This window comes from Dermacentor albipictus, chromosome 8 (genome assembly GCF_038994185.2).
Source record: "Dermacentor albipictus isolate Rhodes 1998 colony chromosome 8, USDA_Dalb.pri_finalv2, whole genome shotgun sequence".
NCBI classification, from domain to species: domain Eukaryota; kingdom Metazoa; phylum Arthropoda; class Arachnida; order Ixodida; family Ixodidae; genus Dermacentor; species Dermacentor albipictus.
The window spans coordinates 133,945,410-133,959,137 of NC_091828.1; the positions used below are offsets into that span (position 1 = coordinate 133,945,410).

General features: G+C 45.2%; 2 protein-coding genes across 7 annotated transcripts in view; one reads left to right on the forward strand and one right to left on the reverse strand.

Annotated features, from left to right (window-relative positions):
• LOC135913476 (chaoptin-like) overlaps positions 1-13,728 on the reverse strand; it is a 372,394-nt gene that overhangs the window by 193,167 nt on the left and 165,499 nt on the right. The window contains exons 1-2 of one of the 2 annotated variants that reach the window (XM_065446030.2): positions 12,866-12,971; positions 8,336-8,632 (exon numbers count right to left, since the gene is read on the reverse strand). In XM_065446030.2, the coding sequence (XP_065302102.1) occupies positions 8,336-8,468 (133 nt within the window). In that variant the 5' untranslated portion in view covers positions 8,469-8,632; positions 12,866-12,971. Of the gene's footprint in view, positions 1-8,335; positions 8,633-12,865; positions 12,972-13,728 lie in introns of those variants that run through there. The other variant, XM_070524538.1, reaches the window with a different exon arrangement.
• LOC139049188 (uncharacterized) overlaps positions 1-13,728 on the forward strand; it is a 451,752-nt gene that overhangs the window by 148,018 nt on the left and 290,006 nt on the right. The window lies entirely within an intron of this gene.

The window sequence follows — 13,728 nt, forward strand, 5'->3', positions numbered from 1 at the left end:
TTAAATCTGATAACTCCGCATGAAAACCCTCCCCATATTGGAAATTAGCATTGGTTGACTGGGCGCACTTTAATGGATCAGCTTATCTACTACAAGATTTTATAAATGATTTTAATGTAGATGATGGTGTTGTACATTTTACCGCTTTTGCTACTGATGCAGCCGAAAAGTTTATCCCGCAAACGAATGGTGGTTCACTTACTAGCACCGTTCCCTGGTGGAACGAAGACTGTTGAGAAGCGTGGAAGAGGCAGAATAAGGCGTGGGGCGTAATGCGCACACCACCAAATGGCGAATATCTAATTCACTTTTAAAAAATTAAATCAGAGGAAAGGCGGACACGACGTCAGGCTAAGACAAAAGGCTGGGTGAGGTTCCTTTCGGGTATTAATTCATACATCCAGGAGGCAAAAGTGTGTAATGGCTTAAGAAAGCTAAAAGGGCAACAAATCCATCTGTTGCCTCGGGTGAACGACCAAGTTAATAATACCTTGCTAGACCGGGCAGACTCTCTTGGGGAGCACTTTGAGCCTGTGTCGAGCTCAATCCATTATTCTCAATCCTTCCTTAAATACAAACAAATAGAAGAACCTAAGCCAGTCGTACACAAATGCAGACAGAACGAACCGTATAAATGGCCTTTCAGTATTGCCGAGTTGAGAGCTTCCTTGATCGAATGCAAGAGCTCTGCAGCGGGACCTGACAGAGTCATGTATAATACAATCAAAAACTTGCACACTGACACACAAGTTACACTAGTCGCACTTTTCAACACTATTTGGGCTGCCGGATGCCTTCCATCCACATGGAAAAAAGCGATTGAGATCAGTTTTGAAGCAGGTTAAAGACACTTCTTTGTCGGCAAATTACCGCCCGATAGCTCCTACAAGTTTTCTGTGTAACCTTTTTGAAAAAATCATTAATCATAGACTGATACATTTTCTTGAACTCAACAATATGCTTGATTCCTACCAGTGTGACTTCAGAGAAGGGCGGCCCACAACTTATAATCTTGTGTGCATTGAAGGATATATCCGCGATGCATTCGTACATAAACAGTTTTTCTTATGAATATTCCTCTATGGAGAAGGCGTGTAACACAATATGGTGTTAAGGGATCTTGCAAGACTTGTCGGGAATGGGCATCTGTGGATGTAAGCTAAACATAATACAAAGCTATTTGTCGAATCGTATCTTCCGCGTGAAAATCGGGAACGTATTGTCGCGACCTTTTACGCAAGAAAGTGGTGCACCCGGGGAGGCGTGCACGCTCTTTATCGTGAAGATGAAAAGGCTTCGTGCTTCGTTACCACCAACCCGTTTTTATTCCGTCTACGCGGACAACATTCAAGTAGGCTTCAAATACTGCAACTTCGCAGTATGCGAGAGGCATGTGCAGCAGGGCTTGAACAAGATGCCCAAGTGGGCCGACAAAAATGGATTTAAAATCAATCCTCACAAATGCTCTTGTGTTCTTTTATCACTAATTGCACTAATTAATTTCTGTAACTGATTACGTTATGGCCCATATTGCAATTTACAAATTCTAGCCGTAGAGTCCACACGGTGGATCCACTTGAAACGACTTCTCAGGATGGCGCCAGTTTCGAGATGTAAATTCCCTGAACTTTGCTGAGAATTGCGTCGGCCTTCCAGTTACTTTCTTATCAGAACATTGTTTCATGCATTCAAGCACAACAGTAACTGGGACGCCTATGCATTTCTCCGCAAAGTTCGCGAATTAATATCTCAAAGATGGTGTCATCCTCAGAATTCTTTCCATTTGTATCCGCCTTGCAAACTATACGGCTGGAATTTGAAAAATTTTAATATGGCCATAAAATAATCAGTTAGAAAAGACAATTAGTGGATTTTTGGTAGTTAGTTGATTATACATTTCAATTTTTTGTGCATGTAATGTCCGCCTCTTCGAGTAGACCACCTCATGAACTAGAATTGTGCTACCTGCCACAGGCAACCTTTAAAATAATTTGAAAGTGTTCGCTGGAACACCTGGTATTTGTGCGGTTAAATTGGAGTTTGCACGGAGGTATAAAGCTCCTCTTAAGCGGGGCCTCTACAAGCTGCGTAGCATTCACGCACTCACATAGTTAGCGGCAAGTGTGCGTTTCTTTTTTCTTTGTGGTCACATGCTTTCTATTTATTGCGACATTTCAGCCGACGCATTTCGAGCGGCATGCCAAGCCTGCGGCTAAGCAAACATCTATAATGTCGACACAAACTCTCACTCCCTCTCTGTCTCTCAGTAGTGTTGAGTAAAAAATGTGCACTTAAACTGCCACAGCCAGCGTTAAGCGAACGTCGTCGTTCTTAAAATTTCCAGAGACCTCATTACGGTAACGGATCTTCTTGAATGTCTGCGAAGCAGGCGTTATTATCGCTCAAACACCATTGCGTATATGTTGCCCGAAGTCTAATGCATTACATTTGCAAACTATGTCCTAGAGCTTTTTCCTCTGTAAAGGGGCGATTGTCCAGTTTTGCGAGAGCGGTCATGAGCACTGTTCTTCGCACTGCGTAACGGGGACAGTCACAAAGGAGGTGTTCAATCCTCTCCTCGCAGCCGCAGGTGTCACAGGTAGGGCTGTCGGCCATTCCAATGCGGAATGAATGTGAGTTCGTGAATGCCACATTGGTCCAGACGGGCTTCGGCACTCAAGGCCTTAAGGGCTTTGTTGAAGTTTTTAAGGATGTGCGAATTGTGCGACCGCCTTTGAACGTTGTAGAGCGTAGTTTCGCGTTACTGTGCGAATTTTCTTTTTTTCCCTCTTCTTCTTCTTTCTCCTTTTATTCCCTTTACCCCTTTCCCCAGCACAGGGTAGCCAGCCGGTACTTACACTGGCTAACCTCCCTGTCTTTCCTCTCGTTTGTCTCCTTCTCCTTTGCGTACTATGTATACCAGTTTGTTTGTATCCAAAAGGAAAACGTTCGGAGTCGTAGTACTGCAGGCAGTGATGCTTGAGTGCTTTGAGAAGCGTAATGACAAACTATTTTTCCTAACTTTACAGTAAAAAAAAAACATATAGCTGCGTGAAGGTCAGGTATGTTTGAAACGCTTGTGAATGACCGTTTTTTTTTTACTAGAGTGATTAGGTAAAACGATGGCCTGTGTGTCGGCTGCGCTTTTTCACATTTATAAAGAAAATATACAACGTAACACTAAGTGATCAATGACATCAAGTTTCGAAACGTAGTGCCACAGAAAGATTTCGATGAGAGCACGCTGATAAAGTTTAAATAAAGCTGCACAAATCTTTCCTGTTAAGCTTACATTGCACAGAGCATAAAGCTTACTCTGTGCACGGGTACCGGTAATGTTAATGATTTCACGTTTTTTATGTATGAATAAAAAAAAAGGTTACTGGAATACATTTAGACCACTTCACTTCACAGAAGCGGAATGTAATGTAACAACGTTCTAAATATTTTATGTACTTATAACATACCTGCATCGCCCACGCGGGCATTACGGCAGGGGGGATTACATTTTATAAAAAGAAACAAGTGATCACACATGTAAAGCGCAATAAAACGCATCGTTGTTTTCAATATTAACAATGTTAGGTGAAAGAGCATTCCATTCTCTTATAGATCGAACAAAAAAGAATACCTAAAGACGTGAGCCCTGAAAGGAAACTCGCAGACTTTCAGTGCATGGTCGCGTCTCAACGACGTATATGTAGGTGACTTAGTATATCTTTCTCTCTCGATCCCTCTTTTAGAATAATAAACAGCGTGAAAAAATTTCAACCTCTAATCTTCTCGCCGGTCTTTTAAGGCTTGCCACGATAATTCAATTTTACTTTCTGTCATACTTAATTTTCTACTATAGTTATTAAGAACAAACCTAGCTGCTCTATTCTGCGCTCTTTCAAGCTGTTCAGTGAGATCAGCCATGTACGGATCTCAACAAATGCAAGCGTAATCAAGTAAACTACGAAGATAAGTGAAGTACGATTGCTTTTTTAATTTATTCGGCAACTGACTGAAGGTACGGTGGAGGAATCCTAATGAACGTATTGCATTATTCCTAATATGCATAATGTGCCTGTTCCATCGTAAGTCAGACGTCATTAAAATTCCTAAACATTTGTATTTGTCAAACTTCTTTAATGCCATATTTCTCAAGGTGTAAGTACATGACTGACATTCGCGCTTCCTTGGAAAGGTGACGTGAACATATTTTGGAACATTTCGTGACATTTCCAATGTATTGCACCATGTTCCTATAAGGTCTAAATCAGTCTGTAATGATGAAATGTCACTCGCGTTATCTCTGACTCAATAAATGACACAGTCATTCGCAAACATTCTAAATGAAGACGTAAGGTCACTTTCAATATCATTAATAAAGAGTAGAAATAAAAGGGGACCCAAAACTGATCCCTGAGGAATACCTGAGGTAACTGGAACATATACAGAAGAAAAACCGTTGAGCACCACAGACTGCTCTCTTGCACGAAGATATTCGGCAATCCAAGCTATGACACTGTTGTCCAATTTGTAGGCCCTAAGTTTTGAGATTAGAAGATTATGTGCAACCACATCAAAAGCTATTTTGAAATAACATGCACACTCCGTCAGCGCGAAGTGCAATGCAAGTGCTGGATGCTCTCAATTCAGTACTTGCAACGCTTGAGTAAGCATCATGGTTCACCCGTATCATTATATTCGCACTGAAGTCAGAACGGCCGGGGTTTAGCTTAAAAATATACTGCCACGTACTGCAACGTACTGCTGACGCCCACCGGATCCTTGGTCTTCACTGGTAACTTCAACGTGCATCACCAGCTATGAACCACCAAGATTGACGGCAGCCTAACGTATCGACGGAGCATTTGCTTTGACTTGACTGATTTCCAAGCACTTCGCTGCGTGCACAGACAGTGTTCCCTCTATCCCGCTTTCTTTCTTTCTTTTCCCCCTTTCCCTTCCCCCAGTGTAGGGTAGCAAACTGGACGCTCGTCTGGTTGACCTCCCTGCCTTTCCTCTCTTTGCTCTCTCTCTCTCTCTCTCTCAAAAATATGCAGTCTATTATTTCGGTTTTGTCTACTGCCGAGGCCAGTTCATGAAAGAATTCTACTAACTGGGTAGAGGTTGAAAAATGTTGTCGAAAACCACGTTGACAAGAGCTTCGAATATTGTGCTTAACTAAATGCGACATGATTGAAGTATAAATTATATGTTACATTAGCTTGCATGGGATACTTGTTAAAGACACCGGTCAGTAGTTCTCAACGGCACTTCTCGATCCGCCTTTGCGAATGGGTACGAGGGGTGCCAGCTTCCAATCAGGCGCTAAACAAGACTCAGATAAACACTTTGTAAATGACTGAGAAAAGTAAAAAAACACAATATTCCAGAAGAGTCTTTAAGAATCGATGCCGGAATATGATCAGGGCCACAAGCGACCGTCGGCTTCATCTCCTGCAGTAATTTACGCAAACTTTCTACACCAAATATAACCTCAGGCATTTGTTTAATGTCCATTTGGCAGATCACATTAACAGTGCAAGAAGGCTTTGGTCTAAACGCTGACAAGAAGAAATTGCTAAAAAGTTTCACTTTGTCTTCATCAGCATCAATTATGGTTTCATAGATGTTTAAGGGGGGGGGGGTATAGAATTGTTTTCTTTACCGTTACACCTAATAAATCTCCAGAATTCCTTCGAATCTTTTTGTTTTCACTTTGTCTTCATCAGCATCAATTATGGCTTCAGGGCTGTTTAAGGCCCCCCCCCCCCCCCCCCCCCCCTTAAACAGCCCTGAAGCCATAATTCATGCTGATGAAGACAAAGTGAAAACAAAAAAGATTGTTTTCTTTACCGTTACACCTAACAAATCTCCAGAACTCTTTTCAATCTTTGAGCAACTTCACACCAAGGTCTTCAGAGTAAGTATGCTTGGCCTGCTCCGCAAGACACTGAAAGCTTTTTTTCAAACATTTCATTTCTAACCAAGTATTCTGGGATTTCTCTCTCCGAAACTTGAGATAAGGTCTCCTAATTTTGCGTATTGGTGTGCGCAGCTGATGATTAAACCAAGGCGTCCTTTGACTGTTCAGATGAGATAACATGAGTAGGAACAAATGTATCGCGCAATTCAAAAAGCTTGTCTTTAAACAGCTTCCATAACTCTTCAATGTTCAATTCATCAACTAATGCATCAAGGGTAGGAAAATGACTCAAACGCCGAAATATAGCACCAATATCAGCCTTCTTATACACTTACACGCAAATCTTTCTGGGTTCCTTTTGCGGCACGGACACATACTGAACGTTTATGTTAGCAGTAAAAACACAATGGTCACTTAAGCCGGGAAGTACATTCAGATTCATTTTAATTTTTGGAACTTTACACAAGAGCAAATCAGGTACGCGAGCTGTGCCGTCGTTCCGCGATGCATCACGAATGTACTGCTGAAACGGAAAATCACAGACGAGATCCAGAAATGCAGACTACACATGGCCAGTGACCGACGCCACAGGGTCATCGTACGACCAGTCTATACCCGGAAGATTAATATCTCCCCCTAGTTTTATGATGTCGTTTTCAAGCGTATGAAGGAAAGCAGACAGCTGAACAAACTGGTCGTATGATGATCCGTCAGGACGGTAATATGATCGAATACCAAGACTTTTCCCTTTAGATAGCCTCACTTTCCAAAAACAGACCCAAGATCGGCTTTAGAACCTTCCAGCGGTACACACGATAAGCTTGAGCTAACGAGAACAAATACCCCTCCCTCTCTTGCTTTTCGATCGCGTCTGAAACAATGATAGCCATCTGGAAAAACTTCAGAATTTAATGCCATCTTCGACTGGTCGTTTCTGAGCGCTCTGGAGCGCTCTCGCGAGCGGCGTTGTCTTCGGCTGGTTGAAAGAGGTTGCCCGCCCTGCGTTCGGCAGGTTCCTCTCGATTGCTCTCCTCCACCTTCGAGCGCTCTGAGGCGCTCCGAGCCCTGTCGTCGGAGCAGTCATCGAAATTGAAACGTCATCGCAGAGCCGCGTTGCTGCTGTTGGCGACGGCCCACCGTAACCTAGGCAACCTAGGCCACTGCGACGAACGCTCGTCCCGCCGGCGCGTCCGCCGGTTTTCCCGGCAGCGCCGGGAGCTTTCGATAAGCGAAACATCGGACGTTGGTAGTAGTCACGTGGTTTAGCATCTGCCATTGCCTCCTCCGAGAGCGTGTCGCACGTTTGGCTTGCGCGCTCGTCCTCTACCTCTGAGCTCGGGGAACGCCGAATCTGCCCGACTCTGCTTCGGGGGATGGAAGCGACCAGCCGAAGATAGCATAAGACACTCGAATCCAACCACGACTCGGTGCCAATAACTATTGACGGCTCAACTGATCTAAGAAGGATATGGAAAGAATCGACTTTATTTCTTATGCTCCTGCAGTTGATCATCAAAACACTCAGCATTTGTTTTATTTGAGTAACTGGTGATGGTCACATCTGCTTCCCTTTGTTGGTCACGCTATCAATCTGATAGCGTTTGTCCACATGCAAAGCATCAAACTTTGGTACTGCTTTAATACCTTCTTGCCGATTCTGTTTCGCAAAATTCCATAAACAGCTTCTTTTATCCCTCACCACGCGTGAAAAAATTTCGGGAATGCTATATATAGTTCGTGCCCTTTAACTTGCGTGCCTTATTTAATACTTGTTGGCGCTCTTTGAAAGAGGAAAACTTCACTATAATTGGGCGTGCTTTATCTGCTCGATAGGTTCCGATGCTGTGAGCGCGCTCAATTCCAACAGCATTAAGTTCCAGTTTCGTGCGGCACAGGTTTGAGACAAGTTCACTTGATGTAGTTGCGTTTTCGCCATTATCACTATCTTCAAAACCATAAAAAAGTTGATTATCTCGCCTTTGGCGATTCTCAATATCGTCAATTTTTGAACCAAAAGCCAACAATGTTACCTGATTCTGACGCTGCTGCGCTGCAACGTTAGCCAATGAAGAACGAATATCATCCACTCCTGTGATTGTTTCTTCTAATGACACAATACGAGCCTTCCGTTCTTCTGTTTCAGCAGAGAACTTGTTCTTCATAGCTGACAGCCTTTTCAACATTGTGTTTTGGCCTTCAAGTATTCGTTCAAACTGTGCAGTATCGGGCCCCAGGTTCGGCTCTATATCGCCTCCACACAGCAGCAAAATCAAGAAATAAAAAGCGGAACGTAGCCAAACAACAAACTGACGTCTTACGAGTAACCTGCGTGACGTCAAAGAAACACACTGCTTTGAACACAAGAAAAACCGGCAAAGCAATGTTAACATTAATCGAAGAATAGTGCTTGTGACTAACCTGCGAAAGTAGAGGACAATATATAAGGGTTGAGGCCGTGTCGCAGGTTCCACGCTCCGTCGTCGTAGTGCCGCTTCGAGGCTTTTGTAGCTGAAGGATACCAGCAGCGTTTCCCAGGGCGCACAGTTGCCATTCGTGAAGTGGGAAGAAGTCAGATTCAGTGAGCGCCGGGCACGTCTGTTGGTCCTGGAGCCGCGTAAAAGGCAGCCCATCACAGTTCACTTCCAGTCGGGCGTCGCCGCCTACATACGCTGATGCCGAAGTGCAGCGTGACACAAAAACGTCCATGAGACCAATCTGCGAAAGGAGTAAACAACACATAGGGGTTGATGCATGTCGCCGGTTCCACACCCCCGATATGTATATGAAATATGAAAGGAATGGCGCATTTTAAATATCCGTGTGTGTGTGTTTTTTTGTACATCGCTTACACAGAGCTTATTTTAGGGCTTTTGTGCCATTAGGTGTCAACGATGAGACTCGAATACCGTGATGAAACTAAATATTTGGGGAGAGCGACATGCACCATTATTAGAAGGAGTTTTTGGAACTCCTGCATTAAGGATTGTTTTCGTGGTAGCGCTATGGCCATCCCATAACTCATGTGCAATTCGCGAATGCAACAAACTGGAGACTACCGAGCCAACTGAATGTAAATCAAAAGCAGTACGCAAGGGAATAGCAACCAAGCATTCAAGACATAACATAGTGAACTTGAAGGGAGAATAAGACTTCCGGAACAAGTAACTTCTCTTTCTTGTTCTGATATATGTGACATTACGGATTCTTGCAGCCACGACCAGCTGAACGACGAATCTCATTTCGCGCAATTTAAGCCCTCTACGATTATTCGAACGAAATGTAGGCGAACTGCAATGGCTGCAGAAAAACGAGAGTGCAGAAACAAAACTAATTTCACGGAACACTTGTCAGTGAAGAGCGTTCGAAATGGTCACTGGAGAGAGAGTTTGGGGATCTACGGATGATGTGGGGCGTGATATGCCAGACAACCACTCGTGATGGTTGACAAAACTGCAGCTGCTTTGTTCTGTAGACAGCGGTTTCCAGAACATTGGATTGGCGCAGGCGGTTCGATTTTATTATGTTGAACTCGGTTTTTAGCTTGTTGCTTTGCCATAAATGCGTGCTCAAGCTGTCCTATCACCCAACACAATGCCTCCGGGGCGACGGCGCTCCGTTGGTGAGCACGCTCGAACTCCGTTGGCTTGACTGGAATGGGCACCGAGTACAAAAACAACCGTGTACTCAGGCTTTATAGGCGCATTCACCTTATAGGCGAAATCCACGTTAATCTACCTTTATCCACCTCAATCCATTTCGCTTTGATTTGCCCGAACCTTAATCCACTTTAATCCATCTTAATCCAACGTAATCCACCTTTCTCTTGTTTGTACCTACCTCAATCCATTTTAATGCACTTTAAATCACCTTCGCTCACTTTACTTCACCTTAATTCACTTTACTCCACCTTGAGACACCTTGCTCTAAGTTGTTCTACCTTTAATTCGTTTTACTTCACTTTAATTCACCGTAGGAGGTCCAGTGCCGGGAACGTGACGTCATCATTTGGTCGCGTGGGTTTTGGTACCATCAAGATGTTAAGGCCATACGCTCGCCAGACTTTCCGCTTATAGGGGCATAAAATGCTTTCACATTAAGAAAAGAAAAGGAGAGGGGCGGAGTCTGTTCTCGCAGCAATGCACAGACAGATCAAATGGAGGAAAATCACGAAAGCGTAAGCCGGGACCTGCCGTTCTGACAACGGAATTTTCGAAGGGCAAACGGCTGTTGGCTGTACGAAAAGCAGTCACCTGGTTAGTAATGTCAAATGTGTATAATTTGGTGACCTAGTTATCTCGGTTGAGACAAAGCTCAGGACAGAAACAATATAATGTATCATGCGTGCCGGAAGATGATGACCTTGTAACAAGGCTGTGTCACCTACACGTTAACGGTGTTTGGTCTATACTCGGGCCGATTTCAGAATTGTATTACAGATATAAATTTGGAAACGTGTAATCATGATAAATAAGTGAAAGCAAGCAGAATAGAGAGGAGAATAATAAAGGGGGCTAGTCGGCTCATGCAGATTTAGAGGACGCGCTGACCTAGGAGCACAGTACGAATAACAGACCGACACGCAGGTTTGCACAACAAAGTAGGACTAGCAACTCCTTATTTTTCCATAAGTTGTCCTATCTATAGCTGTAAAATAAGGCCGAAACAAAAGCGATCAAACACCGCACTCCCTACGCATTATTTTCTGTTCCCGTTCCCACAATCTATCGAATGTCTACAGGTCACGAACTGACATATGGTGCACTCGCACACTGCCCTGACGGCCAATTCAAAAACAACTCGTTTTTTAAGAGCGCATCTCTTTGGCGCCCGTTCCTGCGCTTCGCCTCGCCGTAACCAGCTCCGTAGCCGGGGCGAAGCCGGGGCCAGCACGCTGCTCTAACTCAGGGTTGCCAGGTCCAAAATTTGAAAAGTAGCCAAAAAATCACGGGAAGTAGCCAGAAAAGTAGCCAACTTTGGCCACATAGAGAAATGTAGCCAAAAAAGTAGCCACATTGTGGAAAAACGTTGCATTTTCATTTAATATGTAACTCTGCAGACATTACCACAACCAACACTTAAAGCTGCTATCAGTAAACGTAGGAACATACAAAAAATATAATGAAACGTGTGTGAATGACTACACCTAAGAGTGCATTGACCAGCGTGTAATATGACTAGAATATTATCTCAAATCAGAATCACAGCTCCAGTTCAGGTGTCAATGAGTAAAAAGAATGTCAAAGCTCCAGGCATCCTCGAGCGATCGCTTTCGCGATTATTTACGAGCGATTTTGCGTCTTGGCATCGGACGCGTCGCAGGCCTTTTGTTACGCTCTGCAAAGTGAGATGTCCAATCGCGCGAAATCTCGCAAAAGTGATCGTATTCCCGAATACAGCTGTATATTTTCAAGCTGGGAACACATAAATGAAACGACTACGCCGAGAGCGCGCCGGCCAGACCGGCCGCTGACGTGCTGGTGGCATGTTTACGCTTATCCCGCGGCCAGCTGTCCAAGTGTTCAATTTTGCAAACTTCAGGCAGCTTCAGGTTGTCTTAGGATCCCACCTCACGTTGACTGCCCATCAGGACCAGCACTAGCTGGCTGCCAGCGGGCTGCCAGAACTCCGAAAATCGACGAAGCCCAATGTGCGGAAGGCCGGACGCGGAACGTTAATGCGAAGATGGAACACGCTGTGACGTCACCAGTGCAAAATCCTTTGCATGAAATGAAAGCGCCCGAGTCAGATTGACAATGATGATGGACCAGCTTAAAAAGATTTGAAGTGTCGTCGTCGTGCGTTGGCCTAAATATTTGCTAATGTTGCTGCAGAATATGAGCAACACAAGTTTCTATCCAATTTTTACAACAGTCAAGCTATTTCAAAAGTAGCCAGAAAAGTAGCGCAGTAGCCAAGGCATTTTCCCCCCGCCAACAGCCTCAAAAAGTAGCCAATTTGGCGCAAGGTAGCCAAATCTGGCAACCCTGCTGCGCGCGCTCTTGGCAAGGTCGATCCAAATAGGCCGCGAAGCTGCAGGCGAAAAGCGGTTCAGTACAGATTGTCACCGACATCAGCAAGGGGGGTTATGGGAGCAGCGATTGAAGCGCGACTATGTTTGGAGGGAACAAACATTGGGAAAGAAAAAAACGTTTTTTTTTAAATTCAAGCGACACACAGTTAGATTCATGCAACAAAAATAATATTCCTGATCAATTTTATATATTCGTGACGAGTTAAGAAAATACAAGTTTATTCCATTTTATTCTTATTAATAAATGCATTTATTTTCAGTACCCATCCTTAGAGGGGGCGTTGACGCCACTATCAGTCGCAATGCAAAGCACATCTTGAAATGGGCAGAAAGGCACACTCGTAAAGTTCACCAGTTGAAATGCGCCCCCTTCACAGTTCGTGCTTTCTTGCTTGTCGAAGTTTGTTTGAATTTGGTGACGCGGGTAGCTTCATCGCTCCTTAATCTGTTCAGTCAAAAGTAGTGAGTTACGACCGACAAATAATTGTGTAGTTGTTTTCGTGCGACTGCGCCGGCCGACGGGCTTGGCGTCCGACTAAACGATCAGCACTCTACACCTAAAGCTTTCGTCGGCCTCCTAAGAAAGTATGTTCTGTGCAAGGGTGCGATTTCAACAACCGTACGGCTGGCTTTTCCTGCATCGCTTTCCGCGCTGAAGCTTGAAGCGCCCATCAAGGCGAATGGCGGGGCATTTGAATATATAGCTGCAAAAGCAGGCCAACAAAACAAATTTCGCGCCGTCGAAAACAAAATTACCTGACTTCTGCTTTTAACGCACCTGGCGTCACATTATTTTTTCTTCCGCCGGAAGTGTTCCCACCACATACAGATGGCGCTAAGCCCCATGAACCGCCGATGGACCGCCATGTTTCGAACGTATGGGCTCCTATGGAAGCTTCGCTACCGGGTATACTTACCTTGCTCCTGGCGCCTTCTCTCGCGCACGGCGCGAGCCTTGCTCTCTTCGCTCCTCCTCCAATGCCACCCCTGTGCGGCGGCAATCGGAGAACGGCTGGGTGGCGGATGATCGCGATGATGTGCTGCTGCCCAAGCGGAAACGCACAGCCGCCGGCGTACGCCACTGCGTCTGCCCGCCACCCCTCCTCCGTGGTGGCCCCCGCGCGAGCACGCGCGGTGTTCTCCGGTTGCCGAAGCGCTGGCTCGGTACCAGCGGATCACGGTGCGCGCTTCGCAAGATGAAACGCAGAGCCACCTTCAGTTGACTCGTTATAAGCGTCAGCGGTGGCAGCCAGTCGCTGGCTTCTCTTCGCCGCTGTTACGGTCTCGTGCGCCTACGCGCTGCCTCCCGCGACCTCCCGATAAGGGAGGCAGTTGCGCCAAGCTACGCTCCGTTTGCGGCGGCTGGTGCGAAATGTTCCACACGAGACGAACGGTCCGAGGCTCACAGACCATTTATATTATAGTATAATCCGTCTGCCTATATAAGTAGTTAATTCGCAGCCAGTTTTCTCTGAGCCATGAGCGAGGCAACCGGTGGAAGTACTTCGTCTGCCGCTGCTGCCAAACAAGCTGCCGGAGCAGAGGCCCAGCGCCGTCGCCGCCAGAATCCAGAGGTGCGCTACGCCGAACCAGGTATTGGTGCAGCAAGTCGAGCATATATCCGTCTATTTCTCCGACCACAAAGCTTCCTTCATGACAATCAAGAACTGGGAGGGGAGTGTTTTTGAAACAGGAATATATGTAAAGAAGAAAAAGTTGTCTGAAACTGTACATACATGTCTTGCTCGAATTCGTTGGCTCAATATATCGAAAGTCGAAA